We start from the raw sequence: 23,377 nt of genomic DNA, 5'->3' as shown, positions 1-23,377 counted from the left end.
AGCCCCAGGCTGGTGCTCTCTCCACCAATGGGGGAAATTGTGTACGTGTGTGCGTGTTTAGGGTGAGAAGTCAAACTGCAAAAGGCAGAAACAGCAGCGGTTCGCAGGCAAATGAAATGTAACAGAAAGGGAAGAACGAAGAAGAGAGAAGGCAGGAGGGAATGAGAGGGGAGGGGAGAGTGTGGGCTCTGGGCAGAGACCCCGCCCCGTGGGACTGGCCACGTGACTCAGCGAAGTGCTCCTGCCCCGGGGCAGGCCCAGCACAGAGGGGGAAGGACAGCTGAGCTCACACAACAGACTACAGAGCTTGTGAGCTTGGAGCAGAAGTTCTCCTCACAGAGGGACACAGCAGACAGCAGGCACCATGGGGACCCCCTCAGGCCCTTCCCGAAGACGGTGCATCCCCTGGAACAGGCTCCTGCTGGCAGGTGAGACAGGACAATTTTCAGGGAGTGGGCAGAGACAGTTTTCAGGGAGAACAAGAGACTGGGTGGGGTCTCTGGGGGAGACAGGGCTCTGAGAGGGGACAGAGGGCTTCTGTTCAGATCTGAGGGCAGAGGACAGGGTAGCAGGGGAGGGTGGGGGGCTCAGCCACAGGAGACTCTCCATGAACTAGAGCTGGTGAGGGGCGGGAAGACTCAACTGCTGTAGGTTTTATCAGTTATTCTTCACTGAGCAGTAATTGTTGAAGACTGATGACGATAATAATAATTTATGTCGGGGTGTCACTACAGAAAAACACTGAACTGGAACACTAAATACTGTCCTTACCCGGCACCCTTAGAAACTGACAAAGAAAAACCAGGCTGTGGAATTCCTGGGAACTCTCCTTCCTTCATCCCCAGGTCCTAATGTCTGGAGCCTGGTCCTGGCCCTGGGTTTCAAGCAGCATCAGACAAGCCCCTCCCCTCACGGAGCCCACGCTCTGTGGGGAGGAAGACAGACAAGCAGAGAGATCGAGAGCATGCTGGCAGGTGCTGCAGGCATCACGCAGGAAAGGGAGCGGGGAAGGGTCAGCAAGTGAGCACGGAGGGTCTTTACAGCAGCTGGTCAGGAGGAGGGGCATCTTCCAACAGGCCCTGAGTGTGAGCAGGTGTGCGAGGGCAGCAAGGGAGTGAGCTAGGCAGACAGCAGGGGAAACAGGAAAAAATGAGCCCAGAGGGGCTGAAGTGATGGGGCTGATGCTGCTGACCTTGAACCACACACACACATACATGCACACACACATGTGCACACACACCCACACTAAGGCTGAGGGATGAAGAGACCTGCTCAGGACCCGGGGCACCATTTCCCCATCCCCGACACAGGTCACAATATTAACTGGTTTCTCTCTCTTCCCTCCTAGTCTCACTCTTAACTTTCTGGACCCCGCCCACCACTGCCCAGCTCACTATTGAAACGGTGCCCCCCCTTGCTGCAGAAGGTTCAGATGTTCTTCTGCTTGCCCACAACGTGACAAAGAATCCTCTAGGCTATGCCTGGTACAGAGGAGAAAGGGTAGACAACAGCCAGCTAATCGCATCATATAGGGTAGCCACTACCAAAGGGCCTGCACACAGTGGACGGGAGACATTATACCCCAACGGAACCCTGCTGATCCAGAACGTCACCCAGAAAGACACAGGATCCTACACCCTGCTCGTTACAAAGGATGATTTACAGACAGAAAGACAAACTGGACACCTCCACATACTCCGTGAGTGCTTCCTCTCTAACCTCGGGGTGTTGGGTGAGGTGAATTCTGTTCACACTCGCAGGACTGACCGACCCAGATGGCGCCTCCATCTCGCTCTGCATTATGTCCTGTGTTGGGGTTTGAACATTTAGTGCAGAGCACACACTATCGAGACAAACTCCAAAGGGTCCGAATTCCACTCAGGGGATCTGGACCCTGCAGACACTGCAGAAAGGAGGATGGTCTGATGGGAGGGACTCAGCAGAGGGAGAGCACTCTCAGTCCAGCCCCCCTGGCTCCCTCCCTGCGACCATGACCCTGAGGAAGACCCTGCAGGACCAGCAGGGCCCTGGCCTGAGGGATCCTCAGAGAAGCCCAGGCCCACGGGGAAGCCCCTCCCAGACCCCTTTCCCAGGGTCGCGGCTCCAGCGACCATGGGGAAGCTGTGCCGCTGGTGGGTGCTGGCCTCCCAGGCGGGGCTGACTGGGGCAGATGATTCCCCAGATCCCTGAGGCCAAGGTTTCTCAGCAGGTCACCAGCCAGGGCTCAGCCCCAAGAGCCGCGTCTGAGCAGGGGTGGAGTCCAGTCCTTCCCCTGAGACTCAGCATGGAGAGCAAGCTAACCCCATGCCGTTAGCTGACCCCCTGGGGGTCAGAGGAGACTCCAGAGGAAGGTCAGCATCCCCAAGAAGGACCAGAGGAAAGAAGACGCTCCCGGCAGCTCCTCACCCCGCAGCGGGCAACCCAGGGAGCCCTCTCCTGTGGACGCAAATAATAGTAGAGGCAGGGTTTTCTTTAAAAAATATATATTTTTTTATTTATTTATTAGGCTGCCTCGGGTCTTCATTACATCATACAGGATCTTTCATTGTGGTTTGTGGGCTTTGTTGCTCCACTTAGTTACTCTGAGGCCTGTGGGATCTTAGTTCCGAAACCAGTGGAACCCACATCTCTAGCATGGCAGGGCAGATTCTTAACCACTGGACTACCAGGAAGTCCCTAGACACAGTTTCTATGTCCAGCTTTAGACCAGCTAATAATTAATGATTTAAGGTTAATACACAGACAACATGGTGCTCCTGACACCATTTACCATTTATTCTGTTTTACTGAAGACAAGCTCAGTAAAATACAGGGAGCTATAGTCAGTGAATCAGAGTCACACAGACCATGAGAGGCCAGTCGGGGGAAATATGTGTGGAAGGGTCAGGCCAACATCACAGCCCCACCCTCTCCTCCCTCCCAGGGGCCTTATTCTAGGAACCCAGAAACCAAGCGTTGGTTCAGATCCTTTCTTCTTGGGCATCCTCAACTAGATGGAGATTCTAGTGTGAAAAGCCAAGGGAAATGGACAATTAATCCCGTTTACTCTGGAACTAGAGCTTCCCAGGTGGCCTCTAGTGGTAAAGAACCCACCTGCCCATACAGGAGATGTAAGAGACACAGGTTCAATCACGGGGTCAGGAAAATGCCCTGGAGGAGGGTATGGCAACCCAGTCCAGTATTCTTGCAAATTACCTGCATCAACCATCAAGTCAGTGACAGGAATGTCCAGGCCTCCTCTCCTTAGGTAGCCGATGGACAAGCTCCTTACACTGAGTGAACCAGAGATCATTTACTTGCTGGTTACTGGAGGTGCTGGGCGTCACTTCCACTGGAGTGAAATGGAAAGGACTCAGTTCCTCACTCTCCAGTCTATACCTGCAGCCAGCACAGGACCTGACAGGCAACAGGCTCTCAGTGTCTCTTTGGGGAAGGAAGGGTGGAAGGAATAAGGACGGATGAATGATCTGTGATCTCTTCAGGCGCTGGAATCTGGATGCAGAGTCCTAGGAGGCTCTGGCCACGCCTGCGCCTGTCTCTCCAGGGAGGGGACCCGTGTTTCATCCTCTGACCACCTGCCCCTAAAGCGCACTGGGAGCCGAGTCTCATGGTGACTGTGGGGCTGCTCCGCCGTGGGAGGGTTTCCAGGGGTTGGGAGCAGGGATCCTGCTTCTGGGCAGTGGTGGGGCTCTTGCACCTCTGGATGTTTGAAGCCACTTGAAACCCCTGCTTTGAAGTCGCTTGTAAACGGACATTTCTCACTCTCTGCTCTTTCCATGTCTCTCACCTTCCTCCTTCATTTCAGCCGGGACTGGCCCTGCTCTGCACAGCACCCCGCCCTTAGATTCGTGCGTGCACTCTCAGTCACGTTTGACTGTTTGCTCCTCTGTCCATGGAATTTTCCAGATAAGAACACTGGAGCCAGTTGCCATTTCCTTCAGGGAATCTTCCCAACTCGAGGGTCAAACTCACGTCTCTTGCATCTCCTGCATTGGCAGGCAGGTTCTTTCCCAGCTGAGCCGCTGAGGAAGCCCCTGAACCCCACGCTTGTTCATTCACTTAGTCATGTCTGACTCTTTGCAACCTTATGGCCTGTGGAAGCTCACAAGGCTCTTCTGTCCATAGAATTTTTTCAGGCAAGAATACTGGCAAGTGAAAGTGAAAGTGTTAGTTGCTCAGGCATATCTGACTCTTGTGACCCGATGGACTGTAGCCTGCCAGGTTCCTCTGTCCGTGGAACTCTCCAGGCAAGAATACTGGAGCAGGTTGCCATTTCCTTCTCCAGGGAATCTTTCCGAACTCATGTTTCTCACGTTTCCTGCATTGGCAGACAGGTTCTTTACCAGCTGAGCCACTGGGGAAGCACCCCCACCCCAAACCCTTAAGCCTTCCACAGATATTTCCCCAAATAACTGACTGCCCTGTTTCCACTTGTGGCCAGGCGCACCCTCCCAGGTGATAGTAAAGAACTCAGAAATCTGGGAGCAGCAGCCTCTGTGGGGCTCCAACACAAGCCACTTTCCCCAGGTCACCAGGAGAATGAGCTTCAGCTTTGCCTTGGTCCAGGGGTCTTTCCCCCCATGGTGCCAGCCAGTGGAATCACGCCACGTGACAAGGATATGTAGCCCCCCTCACTGATGTATTCCCTAACATGACTCAAGCAGGAAGCCAAAGGCAGAAAGACAGGTCTGCAGTCCCCAGGGGCTCACGGGCTCACTTCACCTCTTTGACTTGTGACTCACAACCTTGTCCTGATGTGACCCTCCCGTTCCTCTCAGGGGTTCCCGAGACCTTCCCAGGATGGGACTGACACACCTGTGCCGTCTGGTTGCTTTACTGCCTACTTCATCGCCCATGTGTCCTCAGGATGTCACCTTTATCATAGGGTGGGATGTCCTCCGACGATGAGGGGCCCGAGCCACTGTCTTTTCACTTAGCCTTTGCCCAGTTCAGACAAATTTGATCAAACACTTAGTTGTGTTTTCTGAGGCAGAAAAAAAAAAAAAAAGCATGCCACACGCCTGTGGTGGGCCCCCTTCCCATTTGCCTAATTTGCTGTGGAAACTGGTGAGAGGGACCTCTTCCTCTAACTTTATTAATAGAACACGTATCATTTCTGGGCTTCCTTGCTGGCTCCGACAGTAAAGAATCTGCCTACGATACAGGAGACCTGGGTTCAGCCCCCCGGTTGGGAAGGTCCCCTGGAGGAGGGCATGGCAACCCACTCCAGTGTTTTTGCCTAGAGAATCCCATGGACAGAGGAGCCTGGGGGGCTGCAGTCCATGGGATCGCAAAGAGTCGGACAAGACTGAACAACTGAGCACATTATCATTTCTGCTCATTTAGATCATTCCTCCCTTTTATAAAACAGAGACTCAGACTTGCCCTCTGATTCATTCTGTCCTCTTTTTCTTTAAACTTTAATGTCCATTTATTTATGTATTTGTGGCTCTGCTGGGTCTTCACTGCTGCACACGAGCTTTCTCTAGCTGCAGGGAGTGGGGGCTACGCTTCGTTGCAGTACACAGGCTTCTCACTGTGGCGGCTTCTCTTGTTGCGGGGCATGGGCTCTAGGGTGCATGGGCCTCAGTGGTTGCAGCACCCAGGTACTAGAGGCCAGGCTCAGTAGTTGTGGAGCACGGGCTTAGTTGCCCCATGGCACGTGGGATCTTCCCGTATCAGGGATCAAACCCATGTCTCCTGCACTGGCAGGCGGATTCTTTACCACTGAGCCACCAGGGACATCCCCGTGTGTTATTTCTGCTCCAACACCCAGTTCCAGGCTGTGCTGCCCAGTCTTCTTGGGGTTTAAGGACTAGGGGAAGGCCCATTGTTACCCATCTCTAGGAAACCTTGGGAATTGAGGAGACGGTGAAGACATGTCTCCATCAGGCAATGTAGGTCTGTGCAGCTTGAAGGGACTCAGGACCTGCACAGTCCAGGTGAGCACCCCAGGGCCAGGCAGGCAGTCACCTGGTCAGTGAAAAACTAAAAGAGGAAGCAAGTGGTCCCAGACTCGCAGGCCTGGGACTCTGCTATCAAACTCTAATACTTGACTGATACTTGGGGAAGTCTGCGCTTCTTCCAGACATAAGAGCAGATGGCCTCACACTCTCTGAGCTCAGATGTTCATGCATTTGTCTCGTGATACACAGACCTGCCTTATTCTTTAAGGGCTCAGTCTGGCTGAGAGGAGAAAGATGGCAACCCTGATTGAAAATGCTTTTAGAGGAACCCAGTATATAAAAGGGCCAATGTTCTCTCTGTTATCTGCACAGCGATGCTACCCAGACCCGTCATCACCAGCAACAACTCCAACCCCTGGGAGCACCAGGACACTGTGGTGTTAACATGTGGACCTGAGACCCAGAACACCTCCTACATGTGGTGGATCAACAATCAGAGCCTCCCCAACAGCACCAGGCTGGAACTGTCTGAGGACAAAAGGACTCTCACTGTGTTCAATGTGACAAGGAATGACACAGGACCCTATGTGTGCGAAGCCTGGAACCCAGTGAGTGTCAGCCGCAGTGACCCATTCACCCTGAATGTCCTCTGTGAGTAACCTCTCTTCCTACGTGGTCCAGGCCTCCTGGCTGAATCTACAGTGCCAGAAGCCAGGCCATACCCATCCCTCTCAGGTCCAAGTGCATGGACCCTCACCTTTGGACACCCAGGCTGGCCATGACTTCCTGTCCCAGGCAAGCCCAGGCAGGCCCAGCCTTGAGCCAAGACTGGGAGGGGATGGACTGCTCTGTCTTGAGAGGCTCAGGGTCACCAGCCTGTGATGGGAGAAACAGGTTAATGTCTCAGATTCAGGATGAGTGAAAATGAAGGGGTAGTTATTGTTGGGAAACTGTAAAACAAGACTGTCCCTGGCTGAGAGATATTTAACTCTTCTACACAGTCCAGGAAGACTGAGTTGGGCCATTAGAAATTATGTAACAGAAAGTGAATGCCTCCCCCACTTTATGGAAAGTCCCCTTGGCCCCAGAGATACACAGAGCTGGCGGGCCTGCCTTCACGGAAGTGTAAATAAAGAATGGGACTTGATTTTTTTTTTTAACTGGAGGATAATTGCTTTACAATGTTGTGCCGGTTTCTGCCATACAACGATGTGCATCCGCCGTTAGTATACATAAGGTCCCCTCTTTCTTCGGTCTCCCTACCAACCCCCATCCCCCACCCAGGTTGTCACAGAGCACCAGGCTGAGCTCCCTGTTTTATACAGCAACTTCCCACTAGCTAGCTATTTTACATATTGGGGACTGAATTTTTTTCAATTTATGTATTTTTATTTACTTATTTGGCTGCACTGGGTCTTAGTTGCGGCATGTGAGATCTTCTAGTTGTGGCACGAAAACTCTTAGTTTCAGGATGTGGGATCTAGTTCCCGGACCAAGGATCAAACCCGGGCCCCTTGCATTGGGAGTGTGATGTCTTAGCCACTGGACCACCAGGGAAGTCCCTGAATTTTTTTATAGTCAAAGAAAACTGTGGGAAAATGTCAAGGAAAGTTAATTAAAAAAAAAAAAAAAAACTCCACTTGATGATGAGGATGTTAGACATATGGGCTGAGAAGAGGGTCCCGGTGCTGATCCTACAGAGATGTCCAGGGAGACCGGTCAGGGGTCGTCCCATGGTACCTGGGAGTCAGAGAGGAGGCACAGTCCTCTCCTTACAGATCATCAATGAAGAGCGACTCCATACCTTGATCACAGACTCAGGGCCATCCTCTGGGTCACCTTTACAGAGGTCACTGGGGCCCGGGGCTGGCTGAGATCTCTGAGAGGGAGCAAGGCCCAGGCCCCTGACCCACTCTCAGCAGTCACCCCTCTGTCTCTCCACAGACCCAGTGGCACAGCCCTCCCTCCAAGCCAGCAACACCACAGTCATAGAACATGAGGGCCCCGTGGTCCTGACCTGCCTCACAGATGAGACTGGGATTTCCATACGCTGGTTCTTCAAAGGCCGGAGTCTCCTCCTTGCACAGAGGATGACACTGTCCTCAGACAACAGCACCCTCACCATAGACCCCGTCAGCAGACAGGACGCCGGGGATTATCAGTGTGAGGTCTCCAACAGGGGCAACTCCAGCAGAAGCGACCCCCTCAGCCTGCATGTGAAATGTAAGTGACCATTTGCCTTATGCTATATCTTTCTGGGCAGATCATTCTAACAATCATGTGCAAAATGGAGAGAGGTCACGGTGGGCAGAATATCAAATGAGACCACTACAGGTCTTCTGAGATGGCTCAGTGGTAAAGAATCCGCCTGCAATGCAGGAGATGAAGGTTCGATCCCTGGGTCGGGAAGATCCCCTGGAGGAGGAAATGGCAACCCACTCCAGTATTCTTGCCTGGGAAATCCCATGGACAGAGGAGCCTGCCGGACTACAGCCCATGGGGTTGCAAAGGGTCAGACACAACTGAGCAACTGAATACACGCACATAGTAAACAGGTGGCAGAATGAATAACAGCTCAATCTCTAAATCAAATACAGTTTCTTCTCCTGGGTTTAGCATTTTAGTGTAACTTTCACAAGATTCGTTGTATTTTTTTTCTCCTGTTACCATTTTTTTAACATGCTGCTACTGCTGCTAAGTCGCTTCAGTCGTGTCCGACTCTGTGCGACCCCATAGATGGCAGCCCACCAGGCTCCTCCGTCCCTGGGATTCTCCAGGCAAGAACACTGGAGTGGGTTGCCATTTCCTTCTCCATTTTTAATGTTAAGAGTACATAAAATATATAATTTTAGCCATTTTTAAGACTGCAGCTCAGTAGCATTAAGTACATTCACATTTCCACTATCCATTTAGAACTTTTTCATCTTATTAAAAACTCTGTACTCCTTAAACAATAACTTCTAGAAGTCCCCCACCTCAAACCCTGGCCAACACCATTCTACTTTCTTTGTCTCTATGAATTTGATTATGATACTTATTTTGTATAAGTGGAATCATGTTATAGCTCAGTTGCTCAGTCATGTCCAGCTCTTTGCAACCTCGTGGACTGTAGCATACCAGGCTTCCCTGTCCTTCACCATCTCCCAGAGATTGCTTAAACTCATGTCCATTGAGTTCGATGATGCCATCCATCCATTTCATCCTCTGTCATCCCCTTCTCCTCCTGCCCTCCTCCCAGCATCAGGGTCTTTTCCAATGAGTTGGCTCTTTGCATCAGATGGCCAAAGTAGTAGAACCATATATTATAATTATCTCTTTGCATCTGATTTATTTCACTTATTAGCATTATGTCTTCAAGGTCCCATCCATATTATAGCATATATCTGAATGTCATTCCTTTGAAAGGCTGAAGTATATTCCCTTGTATGTATATACAACATTTTATCATTCATAAGTTGATTGTCTTTTAAACTGCTTCCCCCTTTTGGCTGTTGTGAATATGCTACCATGAATGGGTGTATAAGTATCTGTTCAGTCACTGCTTTTGCTCTTTTTTATTTTGGCTGCACTGGGTCTTAATTGCAGCATGCGGGCTCTTCTTTGTGGTGTGCAGGCTTTCTTTAGTTGCAGCGCGATGGCCTCTCTTGCTGTGGCACATGGATTCTCCTGTTGTGGCACACGGGCTTAGCTGCTCTGAAGCATCTGGGACCTTAGTTCCCTGACCAAGGATTGAACCCATGTCCCCTGCATTAGAAGGTAGATTCTTAACCACTGGAGCACTAGGGAAGTTCCTGCTTTCAGTCTTTTGGGCACACAACCAGAAGTGGAATCACTGGATCAAATGGCAGTTGTTTGTCCAACTGTTTGATGAACGGCCATGTAGTTTTCCACGGTGGTTGTACCATTTGCATTCTCACCAGCAATGCACAAGTTTCCATTTTTACACATCCTTGCAAACACTTCTTGTTTCTGTTTGCTTTTTTTTTTTTTCCCATAACCATTCTAAAGGGTAAGAAGTGATATCTCACTGTGGTTTCGATTTGCATTCCCCTAATTACTGGTGGTTAGGGTTAGACCAGGAGCTGACTGTGGCTCAGATCATGAACTCATTATTGCCAAATTCAGACTTAAATTGAAGAAAGTAGGGAAAACCACTAGATCATTCAGGTATGACCTAAATCAAATCCCTTATGATTATACAGTGGAAGGGAGAAATAGATTTAAGGGCCTAGATCTGATAGACAGAGTGCCTGATGAACTATGGACTGAGGTTCGTGACAATGTACAGGAGAAAGGGATCAAGACCATCCCCATGCAAAAGAAATGCAAAAAAGCAAAATGGCTGTCTGGGGAGGCCTTACAAATAGCTGTGAAAAGAAGAGAAGAGAAAAGCAAAGGAGAAAAGGAAAGATATAAGCATCTGAATGCAGAGTTTCAAAGAATAGCAAGAAGAGATAAGAAAGCCTCCCTCAGCGATCAGTGCAAAGAAATAGAGGAAAACAACAGAATGGGAAAGACTAGAAATCTCTTCAAGAAAATTAGAGATACCAAGGGAACATTTCATGCAAAGATGGGCTGGATAAAGGACAGAAATGGTATGGACCTAACAGAAGCAGAAGATATTAAGAAGAGATGGTAAGAATACACAGAAGAACTGTACAAAAAAGATCTTCACGACCCAGATAATCACGATGGTGTGATCACTGACCTAGAGCCAGACATCCTGGAATGTGAAGTCAAGTGGGCCTTAGAAAACATCACTACGAACAAAGCTAGTGGAGGTGATGGAATTCCAGTTGAGCCATTTCAAATCCTGAAAGATGCTGCTGCTAAAGTGCTGCACTCAATATGCCAGCAAATCTGGAAAACTCAGCAGTGGCCACAGGACTGGAAAAGGCCAGTTTTCATTCCAATCCCAAAGAAAGGCAATGCCAAAGAATGCTCAAACTATCACACAATTACACTCATCTCACACGCTAGTAAAAGTAATGCTCAAAATTCTCCAAGCCAGGCTTCAGCAATATGTGAACCATGAACTTCCAGATGTTCAAGCTGGTTTTAGGAAAGGCCGAGGAACCAGAGATCAAATTGCCAACATCTGCTGGATCATGTAAAAAGCAAGAGAGTTCCAGAAAAACATCTATTTCTGCTTTATTGACTATGCCAAAGTCTTTGACTGTGTGGATCACAATAAACTGTGGAAAATTCTGAAAGAGATGGGAATACCAGACCACCTGATCTGCCTCTTGAGAAATTTGTATGCAGATCAGGAAGACAGTTAGAAGTGGACATGGAACAACAGACTGGTTCCAAATAGGAAAAGAAGTACGTCAAGGCTGTATATTGTCACCCTGCTTATTTAACTTATATGCAGAATACATCATGAGAAACGCTGGAGTGGAAGAAACACAAGCTGGAATCAAGATTGCCAGGAGAAATATCAATAACCTCAGATATGCAGATGACACCACCCTTATGGCAGAAAGTGAAGAGGAACTCAAAAGCATCTTGATGAAAGTGAAAGTGGAGAGTGAAAAAGTTGGCTTAAAGCTCCACATTCAGAAAACGAAGATCATGGCATCCGGTCCCATCACTTCATGGGAAATAGATGGGGAAACAGTGGAAACAGTGTCAGACTTTACTTTTCTGGGCTCCAAAATCACTACAGATGGTGACTGCAGCCATGAAATTAAAAGACACTTACTCCTTGGAAGGAAAGTTATGACCAACCTAGATAACATATTCAAAAGCAGAGACATTACCTTGCCAACAAAGGTTCGTCTAGTCAAGGTTATGGTTTTTCCTGTGGTCATGTATGGATGTGAGAGTTGGACTGTGAAGAAGGCTGAGCGCCGAAGAATTGATGCTTTTGAACTGTGGTGTTGGAGAAGACTCTTGAGAGTCCCTTGGACTGCAAGGAGATTCCACCAGTCCATTCTGAAGGAGATCAGCCCTGGGATTTCTTTGGAAGGAATGATGCTAAAGCTGAAACTCCAGTACTTTGGCCACCCCATGGGAAGAGCTGACTCATTGGAAAAGACTCTGATGCTGGGAGGGATTGGGGGCAGGAGGAGAAGGGGATGACAGAGGATGAGATGGCTGGATGGCATCACTGACTTGATGGATGTGAGTGGGTGAACTCCGGGAGTTGGTGATGGACAGGGAGGCCTGGCGTGCTGGGATTCATGGGGTCGCAAAAAGTCGGACACGACTGAGCGACTGAACTGAACTGAACTGAATTACTGGTGGGGCTTCCCTGGTGGTTCACAGGGTAAAGCGTCTACCTGCAATGCGGGAGACCCGATTTCAATCCCTGGGTCGGGAAGATCCCCTGGAGAAGGAAATGGCAACCAACTCCAGTATTCTTGCCTGGAGAATCCCATGGACAGAGGAGCCTGGTAGGCTACAGTCTATGGGGTCGCAAAGAGTCGGTGTTGAGCATCTTTTCATGTGCTTATTGGCCATTTGTCTGTTTTTTTTTTTTAATTTATTGGAGTATATTTTACAATGCCGTGTCAGTTTCAGGTGTATAATAAAGTGATTCAGTTTTACATATACATATATACATTCTTTTTCAGACTCTTTAGCCATATAGATTATTACAGAATATTGAGTAGAGCTCCCCATGCTATAGAGTAGGTCCTTGTTGGTTATCTATTTTATATATAGTAGTATGTATAGTGTTCTTGCCTGGAGAATACCAGGGACGGGGGAGCCTGGTGGGCTGCCATCTATGGGGTCACACAGAGTCGGACACGACTGAAGCAACTTAGCAGTAGCAGCAGCAGTATCTATATGTTAACCCCATGCTCCTCATTTATTCCCACACACACACATTTCCCCTTTGGTAACTATAAGTTTGTCTTCTAAATATGTTGAGTCTGTTTGAGTTTTGTAAATTAGTTCATTTGTATCACTTTTTACAATTAGATTCCATTTATGAGTGATCAGATCAGATCAGTCGCTCAGTCGTGTCCGACTCTTTGCGACCCCATGAATCACAGCACGCCAGGCCTCCCTGTCCATCACCAACTCCTGGAGTTTTTGAATATTTTATTGTATGTAAAAGCAACTGATCTTTACATGTTAATTTAGTATCCTTCAACTTGGATGAATTTGTTTATTAGTTCTAACAGTTTTCTGGGAAATCTTTATCATTTTCTACATATAAGGTCATGTCCTCGCCAAACAGAAATAATTTTATTCTTCTTTTGCAATTTGGATGCCTTTTAGTTCTTTTTCTTGCCTAATTGCTCTGGCTAGTATGTCCAATACTATTTTGAATAGAATTGGAAAAAGCAGGCATTGTTGTCATGCTCCTGATCTCAGAAAATAAATTTTCACTCTTTCACCATTTAGGATGATGTTAGCTGTGGGGTTTTTATATATGGCCTTTGTTATGTTGAGTTGGTTTCCTTTTTTTCCCAGTTTTGAGTGTTGTATCATAAAAGGTTAGTTTTTTGTCAAATGATTTTATTTATTTAACCTCCTTACTTTATATGTCTAGTCATATATTCTATTTCTTTATGATTACATCTTGGTAGCTCTCATGTTTCCAGGAATTTGTTCATTTCACAGAAGTTATCCAATGTGTTGGCATAGGATTATTCCTAGTACTCTTATACTTTATATTATTTTTGTAGAATTAGTAGTAATGATTCCACATTCATTTCTGATTTTAAAAATTTGAATCTTCTCTTTTTTTCTTAGTCAATCTAGTTAAAGATTTGTCAATTTTGTTAATCTTTTTGAAGAACAAAATACTGGTTTTACTGATTCTATCTACTGTTTCTCCATCCTCTAATTTATTTATCTCCATTCTAATTATAATTATTTCCTTCCTTCTGCTAGCTTTGGGTTTAGCTTTTTTTCTTGTCCCTTAAGTTGTAAATTTAGGTTGTTGATTTGAGATCTTTTTTTAATATAAGCATTTACAATTATAGATTCTTGCACAAGATTCTTAACTTCTCTGAGCCTCAGATCCTCAAGTGAGAACTGCAATAAAAGAACCTTCTTTATGGCATTTTCCCACAGATTTAATGTAATATTCAACTAAACCCTTAGCAAAATACCCACACAGGGAAAATTTTCCAAAAACTTTAGCTGCTATAATTATTACTATTATCATTGTTGTTGCTGCTGTTTAGTTACTAAGTCCTGTCCAACTCTTTGAGGCCCCATGGACTATAGCTCGCCAGGCTCCACTGTCCCTGGGATTTCCCAGGCAAGAATACTGGAGTGGGTTGCCATTTCCTTCTCCAGGGGATCTTCTCGACTTCATTAGGCTATATAAAGTCAGGTCTTTCTAAGACTACTTGACTTTAGATCCACATCTCATTAGCCATATGGCTTTAGGTTTTCCACCATTGTAAATCTCAGATTTTCCATCTATAAAATGGAAATAATGTCTATCTGACAGGGTTATTATATGAAATGAGATATTTGGGAAATATATAGCACAGAGCCTGGTACAGAGTATATACATCATAACAATAGCTAACATTAGCATTAATTTTCAGTCTTGAGTTGAACGGTGAGGACCACTGAAGTAAAAAAGAAGAAAGAGACAAAAGGTGTTATATATTTGGGGAAGGAAAGCATAAAGATCCACAGGAACATGTTACTTACTAAATATGGAAGAGAGGAAACAGGGCAGCTGAGTACAAGGTTTCATGTCTAGTATGATAGTTTTCATTCCGTGAGATGCAGCCAAGATAGGATTAGACATCTAAAACATTCATTGCGGCAAATGCCTGTGAAGGAAAGTGAGGCAGGAGTGGAGGAGCCTGGGAGGGTCCTCAGACCAGGATGCACGTGATCCTTAGGAAGGAGGAAGTTTCAGGCTGCAGTGCAGTTCTAAGAGAATATCTGCAAAGCTGGCAAGGAGCCCTTGAATTATAAGTCATCCATCACACAAAAAATTTATTTCTCACAGAATTGGGATTGAGTTCATATTCCTGCTGGAAACCTGTGTGAAGGATGGTCTCTGTGCAAAGGGGTAGTGAATTCAGAGGGCCTTCCATCAATTAAGTCCCCACCATAAGACACCTCCTATGGCTCAGATGGTAAAGTATCTGCCTGCAATGTAGGAGACCTGGGTTCAATCCCTGGGTCGGGAAGATCCCCAGGTCGGGAAGATCCCCAGGAGAAAGAAATGGCAACCCACTCCAGTATTCTTGCCTGGGAAATCCCGTGGACAGAGAAGCCTGGCAGGCTACACGGGGTCACAATGAGTCAGACATGACTGAGGAACTAACACTTTCATAAGACACCTAACAGGTGCATATTCATGGCAGCCATACCTGGTACCCAGATAAAGATGTAACCATGAAAAGATGGGAAGTTATAACATACAAAAATAACCATCATCAGTCCTTCTTACATTTCCAAAGACTTCAAAGATATGAGTGCAGAAAAGCCAGATTGGAATTGAGGAACGTGGTCACTAACCTAGAAATACAATCAGAGAGGAAAAAAAATCACAAGGATATAGTCGGTTAGTCACCTCACAGCAACCTTCCACAGAAAGTTTATACCTTGAAGGAACAAGTAGAGACTATTTCATATTGAGTTATTTCCCAGAGCCTCTCCCACTGTAAAATAATGTCGCCTTCATTTGTTCATTCTTCTCTTTTCTTTCCACAACAGATAAATTGACACCAGAAAGCTCCTCTGACCTCTCAGCTGGTGCCATTGTCGGTATCGTGATTGGAGCCATGGCTGGGGTGGCGCTGATAGGAGCCCTGGTGTATTTTGTGTACGTCATAAGTACTAGAGGGTATGCCGCCTTTCCTCTTGTTCCACTTTCTCTGAGGCTGACTGCCCTGCTTGGGAGAGGGAAGGAGACTTCGTCTCTGTCTCTGGCCTAGGTCTGCTTCTCAGTCTTCCTGCTTCTCGGCACTGATTCTTATGGGTCTCCTCTTCCCTGGTCTTCATGTTTCCTGTACCCCCCTCTCTCTTGGACATGGCTATTCCCACCTCCATCTGGTTTAGAGGGGGCAGAGCCAATTGTGTTCCTCTGTCCCAGGCAGGGAAACCAAGGTCCAAGAAGGAAAACTAATGAGGACATGAAAGGAGGAGCAGGAGGAAGGGAGTCCTGTGCTCTGTCGACCACAAGAGCAGGAGGAGGGAGGGATAGGACTGGAAGAGAACCTAAGAAAAGCAGGAACAACCCAAGGCCTCCGGGCAATAAATAAAGTGAGAAATAACCAGCATCTACCTACAAAAGGGAAAAGATGTCTGGGTAGAAATAGAAGCAGTTGAGATGAATGGCCGTAAATGTTCTGAAGAGCCAGTAAACCAGAGAGGAGTAAACATGAGAAGGGGCAATGGGTAGATCGAAGACAGAGGTCCTAGGAGGAAAGAGGACCAACCAAGGTAAAAATGAACATGGAGGAGCCCCAGGGAATCATGCCGACGTTGCGCTTCCTAATTCAAGGAGCAAAGATCCTGTGCCTGGGAATAGTAGTCACTGTGTCTGATATTTATTTAGGGCAAGTGACCAGCGCGATCTCACAGAGCACAAATCCTCAGATCACAACCACAGTAAGTAGAGCCACTCACTCAGTGAGAGCTGGTTTGTTCCACCACGTGCCCTGACCGACCAGGGAATCCCTACCTTCTGAAATATGAGAGGTGATCTCAGTCCCCACCCTCAGTCTGGCACAGGTCCTCACATCCTTCCTAGTCATGTAAGAGTCCCTGGAGACATGGCCCCTCCAAGGCCACAGAAGCCAGGCAGCCGTGAGATGGCCGAGCTTCCAGGAGCCCTTTCCTCATCCTGCCTCCTTCCCCCTCCTGCCTCTGTTATGGATGCGGGCATCTCCTATGGTGAGACTTTCCCTGTCTCTGCTGCTCTGGGTGCTGTGGGCTTCAGCCCCTCCTGCCTCTGGAGCCTGCTGCCGAGACACACACCTGTGAGACACACCTGGGCAAAACTCAGGCCTTGTGAACTGGCAGAAATCTTCAGAAGTGCACTGAGGCCTCCCCTCAACTCCCCCACCCTGCCCCACCACCACCTCGGTCTAATGCACTGGGGTCTGGACCACAGACTGAGGGCGAAATCCTTAAGTCTTAACCATGGGCCCCCAACCCGCCCACCACCTGCCACCTCCTTCACTAGAAGTCACATCAGCTTAGGAACAGCCTGTTCTGAGGCCATAAGGCAACTCTGCATTTTCATGGGTTGATGACTCTCTTTCATTTCCCCAGGTCAAGGTCACTCTGACAGTTCACCTGAAAAGGTAAGCACAGCCAGTTTCACTGGCTCCTTTTCTCATGGAAATATCTCTGAGTAGAATGGGTTAGTCTCGTAGACACAAATGTGAAATCAAGTTTGGATCAAAGTTCCTCACTGCAGCAACAAAGAAGCATTACTCCCACAAGTCCACCTCACTGGACTCCATCCCGGCTGGGACCATGGACTCAACCTCGTACAGCGTCAGCTGAGTCCTCTGTAAAATGGGTGTGCTGCCTACTTCACAGAGGAGGTCAAGGAATTAAATGACATAACAAAGGTAAAGCACTCAGCACAGTGGCCAGAGCAAGAAAGGCACTAGATCATTCTCCCTCTTCTGCCTCCAGTCTGACTCTGCTCTTACTGACAAATGATCATTTCCAATCTTAGAGACCTGAGGTCTTGATTCCTTTACCTTCTAATACTTTTACTGAATTTTTCTCATCTTAATCTTCAACAGAATATACATATAAACTGAAAAATGCTTCAATCATAAGTATTAGGTTGACCAAAGTTTGTTCGAGTTTTTTCGTGAGATCTTATGGAAAAACCTGAATGAGCTTCTTGACCAACTTAATAATTTTAACAGTAAGTTTCCACAAGTTGTTCATATCTATGTAAACAGTATGTAAACTATGTAAAACTATGTAAACATTTTTTAAAAATCAACCCCCCTCAACACACACACACACACACACACACAACGCTCCAGTTACTTCCCTCCGAAGAGTAAGGACTATCTTCACTTCCAAGGCATTAGATTACTTTTACCTGATTATGAAAAACACACTGTGTACATGGGTCTGGCTTCTTTCATTCAAAATTGTTTTGCAAGATTCATTCATATGGTTGTGTGCCTTTATTGTCTATTTATTCTTATTGCGATGCCATCATATTCCATTGTAGAATTCCATAATCATAATGTTCTAATGATTATTCAATAGGATGTTACTAAGCAGAGAAAATAGGTAATAAAAGCCCTTTTCTGAAGCTAAAAGTTTCAAAGTGGTAAGAGCATGGGGTGCTGAGTCACCCTGGACAAGGTGAGGGTCTGGCCTATGATGGATGCTGATTTAACTGACTGCTGCTCATGCCTTTCAGGTTGATGAAGTTGAATATTCCTCCCTGAACTTCAATGCCCAGGAATTAAAAAATAAAGCAACTTCAGCCTCCCCATCTCCAACAAATACAGAAACAATTTATTCAGAAGTGAAAAAACAGTAAAGGAACCTGTCCTGCTTGTTGCACTGTTGACTTATTCCAAGCTTGTCATCCCCATCGCCAGGAGATCCCTCTGCCCTCAGGGAAAATGAGAAGAGAGTCTTCCCCCGGCCCCTTTGACCCTTAATGAGGCTCCTCCAGGCTGCCTGGTCACAGCCCCTTCCTTCAGTGTCAGCAGCTGAAAAGGCACATCCATGAGGAGGTCTGTAGGAAACCAAAACTTCTTGGTCATTGAAATCTAGCAAAGCGGACCTTGGGAGAAAGTTGCCAGAACCTCTGCCCCTCCCTATTTGCTGACCTAGACCAGTTGTAAATTTGTGTATTCAGAACACGTTCATTCCTTCCCACCTCAGTCCTGTCCTACTGGAGTCTAACTTGAATTTGCCATAACCTGGAGAATTATGTCTTATCCACTGAAATGCCTGTGCCAGAAAAGAAGAGCAAGGAGAAGGAAAAGGAAGAGCTTCTGCACTCTCAAGCCCAGTGTGAACCCACCATTCACAGGAAGACACATACATGACCAGCTCTGAGCTGGGAAGTTCTACACCTTTGTCCACTTTCAGGGTTGTCTACCTGCAGGATCAGGGACTAAGCAACTTACTACTTAGCTAGAATACCATCTAAACCTTTGAAAGCATGCCTTCAGAGAACCCACTAGAAGTAACTAGAAAACAACTTCTCAGTGTTCATAAGTGTATCTTGATGGAAACTGCAAAAAAAAAAAATGCACATACTGTTTTAATAATGCTATGGGCTTTATTCAAGGCAATGCCCGGAGATTGAGGGGTCATCGGTTTATGGGGCAGTCAGCTCTTACCAGATACAATCTGCTGGGATTGGGGAAAGGACTCAGAAAATTACCCTGCAGAGATTATTTAAATAATGGTCAAAGAATGTACAATTTGGGGGTATTGGTTGTTTTTTCCCTTCCTTCTGATACATTCTGCCATTTTAATTTTTGTAACTGCTTGTTTATGTGAAAGAAAATTATGTTTAATTTTCTGCATAAGCCAATCTGACCACTTTAGGGGGAAGAACCTACCAAAGCCCCTCATGTCCCTCTGGCCATGAGCTCCCCAAGCCTTTCGTGTCAGGGGCACAGCCAGAAATGGGTCTCACTCCATTTCTAGACATCTCAGGCCAGTCATCAACCCCCTTCTCTTCCGTGTTCCAGCCTGTGCCTGTTCAGTCCGTCTGCCCCGCTTACCTTCTCAGGACGCCTTCTTGAGAAGCAGGAGCGCCCTGAAGGGAGCACGGCCCCTTGCACTGTTAGCATTGTTTACAGTCCAGGAAGCCGCAGTGGTGCACATGCTCCTTAGGATATAAGGTGCAGATTATGATTCAGCCCTGGGTTTCTTGAAGAGCCTCTGGAATTCTTCTCCCATGGGGTGCATGGGACGCATAGAAAGGGAGGACAGGAGGAGGAGAGGTGCGCCTGCTCCCCACCAGCCTTCTGCACAGACGGGCCTCCTTGGGCTGCCGAGAGAAAGGCTTTATTCCACCTTCATGATGGACCTCCTGCTGTGTGGAACTGGCCCGCCAGAGAGGGGTGGCTGGGAGCGCTCTGTACTCAGGTAACTCTTTCAGGGTTTTCTCACCTGACACAGACTGTGTACACCTCCCCTCATGCAAGCACTTCTGTGTAATTTAATTTTGCCTGGCTAAGGCCACTTCTGAATGATTTGTAAAAATTGCTCTATATTTATAATAAATATTGTATATCAGGTATCAACATGCTGCCTCGCAGTTGGTACTGCTTTCTGTATTGCCTTCTTTACAGGCAGAAGAAATAGAATTGCTCAACAGGGAGTCAGAGTGAGCCTGTTTCTAAGTCCAGAGGTATTTGATCCTGGGATCCGAGAGCTCGATAAATTCATGTGCACACCTGCTGAGAAAGTGCGTCCACCTAGAGCCACAGGTCACTGCTGCAACCTGCCTGGAAGGACCTGCCTGTCCTCCTCTGAGGGGAGAAGGAGAGAAGATGATTTCATGAGTAAAAGGTCTGCTGGGCTCTTCACTAAGGACACACCGCACTGCCCACGCAGATGGCTCCAGTGTGTCCCACGCCTGATCCAGCGTTCACTCCCACAGTCTCCATGGGCTCAGGTGTATAGGAATCTCTCCAGCACGTCCCACCTTCTTGTTCCCTGTCCCTTTTTCTGCCCCTCAGAGAATCAGAGCTCTTCCAATCAGGATAACCTTCCTTTATTAATTCCACCAAGAATTAGCCTGTCTTCTCATTTCTCCTTCACTTCCAAGCAATTGGAACATGTGCTGTCTTTCCCCTCCTCACCCCCTGATTTCCCCTGGCTCTCTGCTGTGGTGCCTTGTTCCCAAGACCACTGGAAGCAGCACTAAAATCAGTACCCAAGGGGCTTCCCTGGCAGTAAAGAATCCACCTTCCACTGCAGGGGCCACTGGTTGATTCTCTGGTCCAAGAAGATCCCACATGCCATGGAGCAACTAAGTCCATCTGCCTCAACTACTGAGCCTGTGCTCTGCAACAAGAGAAGCGACCGCAATGAGAAGCCCACCCACCACAACTAGAGAGACAGCCCTCACTCTCCGCAACTAGAGAAAAGCCCGTGAAGCAATGAAGATCAGCCAAAAATAAGTAAATAAATACTTTATTATTTTTTTAATTGGCAGTCGTAATTGATGGCCTTGGACTTCCCAGGTGGTGCTAGTGGTATAAAGAACCCAACCACCAATGCAGGACATGTAAGAGACAAGGGTTCGATCCCTGGGTCAGGAAGATCCCCTGGAGGAGGACATGACAACCCACTCCGGTGTTCTTGCCTAGAGAATCCCATGGACAGAGGAGCCTGGTGGGCTACTGTTCATAGGGTCCCAAAGAGGCAGACACGACTGAAGCGACTTGGTGCATATGCATGCATGCATTCAATGGTGTGAGAATTCGCCGTAGAGGGTAGAATCAACTACAAAGGTGCACATGAGGGCTCTTGGGGGTAATGGAAACATTCTACATCTCAATTCAGGTGATGATCACATGGGCGTGTACAGTTACCAAAAATCAAATTATATACTTAAGATCTGTGTGCTTTCTCATGGATTTTAATTTTATTTGAATTTTAAAAAATAAACAAAGGAGCAGTTTATTCAACCTATCAGGTACAAAGCATCTGTATTCATTTTCTACTTTTGCCACACTATGACAAATTTAGTGACTTAAAACAACACCCATTCTCTAGCTCACAAAATTCAGGTCCTTGAAGTTATAAGCCTGAGGTCCCCATCGCCCTAGTACAAACACTCTCAGCTCCTAGAGGACGGTCTCAGGTCCTAGGCATGAGGCTCCCTCTATCTCAGCAATGGAGAATATCCCTTAAATTCAATTCCTCTTTTTAAAAAGTTTATATTTATCTGGCTGCACTGGGTCTTCATTGCTGTGGAGGCTTCTCTCTAGTTGCGGCAAGGGGGGCTACTCTCCAGTTGCAGTCCAGCTTCTCTTTTTGCAGAGCGCAGGCTCTAGAGCATTGGGGCCTCAGCAGTTGAGGTGCATAGGCTCAGTAGTTGCAGTTTCCTGGCTCTAGAGCACAGGTTCAACACTTGTGGCACACGGGTTTAGCTGCCCCACATGTGGGCATGTGGGATTTTCCCAGACCAGGGGTCAAACACGTGTCTCCTGGATTGGCAGGCAGATTCTTTAGCACTGGGTCACTAGGGAAGACCTTCTAATCCCTGTTATATTTCCGATTCTGAGACCAGCTAGGAAAAAGTTGTTTTTCAAAGTGCTCCTGTGATTACATTAAGCCCACTTAGATCACATCTCTTTTTGTTAAAGTCAACTGATGAGTAACCATATTTACTGTATGTCTGCAAAATCCCTTTTGCCATGTAACGTAACAATCACCCACACGATTACGCATCACATATTCACAGTCCAGGGATTAGGAGTAAGTCTTGAGGTTCCATCCTAGAATGCTGCCTACAACAGCATCATACGGAAGCTGTTCTTGTTCTCAGGGAGCTCCTTCAGGGTCTCTGTTCTATAGAAACAACAAAAAAAGCCAAATGTGTTGGGTCCAAAGTCAAGTTGATATTATAAGACACTGAAGACAAAAAACAGAGATAAGAAAGCAAGGGCCCCTTCTCTACTGCTGCTGCTAAATCACTTCAGTCGTGTGCGACCCCATAGATGGCAGCCCACCAGGCTCCCCCGTCCCTGGCATTCTCCAGGCAAGAACACTGGAGTGGGTTGCCATTTCCTTCTCCAGTGCATGAAAGCGAAAAGTGAAAGTGAAGTCGCTCAGTCATGTCCGACTCCCAGCGACCCCATGGACTGCAGCCTATAAGGCTCCTCCGCCCATGGGATTTTCCAGGCAAGAGTACTGGAGTGGGTTGCCATTGCCTTCTCCGAGCACCAAAGTTAACTCTTAGCTAAACTTATCAGAAACCAAAAGCCACCTCGACAAACCAACCAAAAGCGACAGTAAGGCTGCACTATATTCAACCATGAGATGTTACAGACTTCCGATGATTCATTCATTCATCATCATTTATTGAGGATTTACTATATGACAAGCACTAAGTCACTTGTGGATCACAATAAACTGTGGGAAATTCTGAAAGAGATGGGAATACCAAATCACCTGATCTGCCTCTTGAGAAATTTGTATGCAGGTCAGGAAGCAACAGTTAGAACTGGACATGGAACAACAGACTGGTTCCAAATAGGAAAAGGAGTACGTCAAGGCTGTATACTGTCGCCCTGCTTATTTAACTTCTATGCAGAGTACATCATGAGAAACGCTGGGCTGGAAGAAGCACAAGCTGGAATCAAGATTGCTGGGAGAAATATCAATAACCTCAGCTATGCAGATGACACCACCCTTATGGCAGAAAGTGAAGAGGAACTAAAAAGCCTCTTGATGAAAGTGAAAGTGGAGAGTGAAAAAGTTGGCTTAAAGCTCCACATTCAGAAAACGAAGATCATGGCATCCGGTCCCATCACTTCATGGGAAATAGATGGGGAAGCAGTGGAAACAGTGTC

The 23,377-nt window shown here is 47.1% G+C and overlaps 1 protein-coding gene across 9 annotated transcripts; it reads left to right on the top strand.

Moving 5' to 3' along the window:
* Positions 1-237: 237 nt before the first annotated feature.
* LOC113876456 (carcinoembryonic antigen-related cell adhesion molecule 7-like) lies at positions 238-20,095 on the top strand. Of its 9 annotated transcripts, none has more exons than XR_003506493.1 (9): positions 244-428; positions 1,349-1,699; positions 6,279-6,557; positions 7,851-8,129; positions 15,555-15,684; positions 16,399-16,451; positions 17,118-17,149; positions 17,253-17,422; positions 18,244-18,330. XR_003506493.1 is itself a non-coding variant. In XM_027515707.1 (8 exons), exons 1-8 carry the CDS (start codon positions 365-367, stop codon positions 18,364-18,366), a joined length of 1,311 nt encoding a protein of 436 aa, XP_027371508.1. In that variant the 5' UTR covers positions 238-364; the 3' UTR covers positions 18,367-20,095. The 9 variants fall into 9 exon arrangements, 7 of the variants coding, with proteins under 7 accessions (XP_027371508.1, XP_027371509.1, XP_027371515.1 ...); XR_003506494.1 differs by lacking the exon at positions 18,244-18,330 and adding an exon at positions 17,603-18,237; XM_027515707.1 differs by lacking the exon at positions 17,253-17,422 and having other exon boundaries at positions 238-428; positions 18,244-20,095.
* The last annotated feature ends 3,282 nt before the right edge of the window (positions 20,096-23,377 follow it).

The sequence above is a fragment of the Bos indicus x Bos taurus genome, chromosome 18 (assembly GCF_003369695.1).
Source record: "Bos indicus x Bos taurus breed Angus x Brahman F1 hybrid chromosome 18, Bos_hybrid_MaternalHap_v2.0, whole genome shotgun sequence".
Classification (NCBI taxonomy): domain Eukaryota; kingdom Metazoa; phylum Chordata; class Mammalia; order Artiodactyla; family Bovidae; genus Bos; species Bos indicus x Bos taurus.
Note: the sequence above shows the minus strand (reverse complement) of the source record. Positions and strands in the feature narration are given on the sequence as shown.

Coding starts and splice junctions, on each gene's coding strand:
- LOC113876456 (XM_027515707.1), top strand. CDS start 365: ATGGGGACCCCCTCAGGCCCTTCCCGAAGACGGTGCATCCCCTGGAAC. Junction 429..1,348: donor GAACAGGCTCCTGCTGGCAG/GTGAGACAGGAC, acceptor CTTCCCTCCTAG/TCTCACTCTTAACTTTCTGG. Junction 15,685..16,398: donor TACGTCATAAGTACTAGAGG/GTATGCCGCCTT, acceptor ATATTTATTTAG/GGCAAGTGACCAGCGCGATC.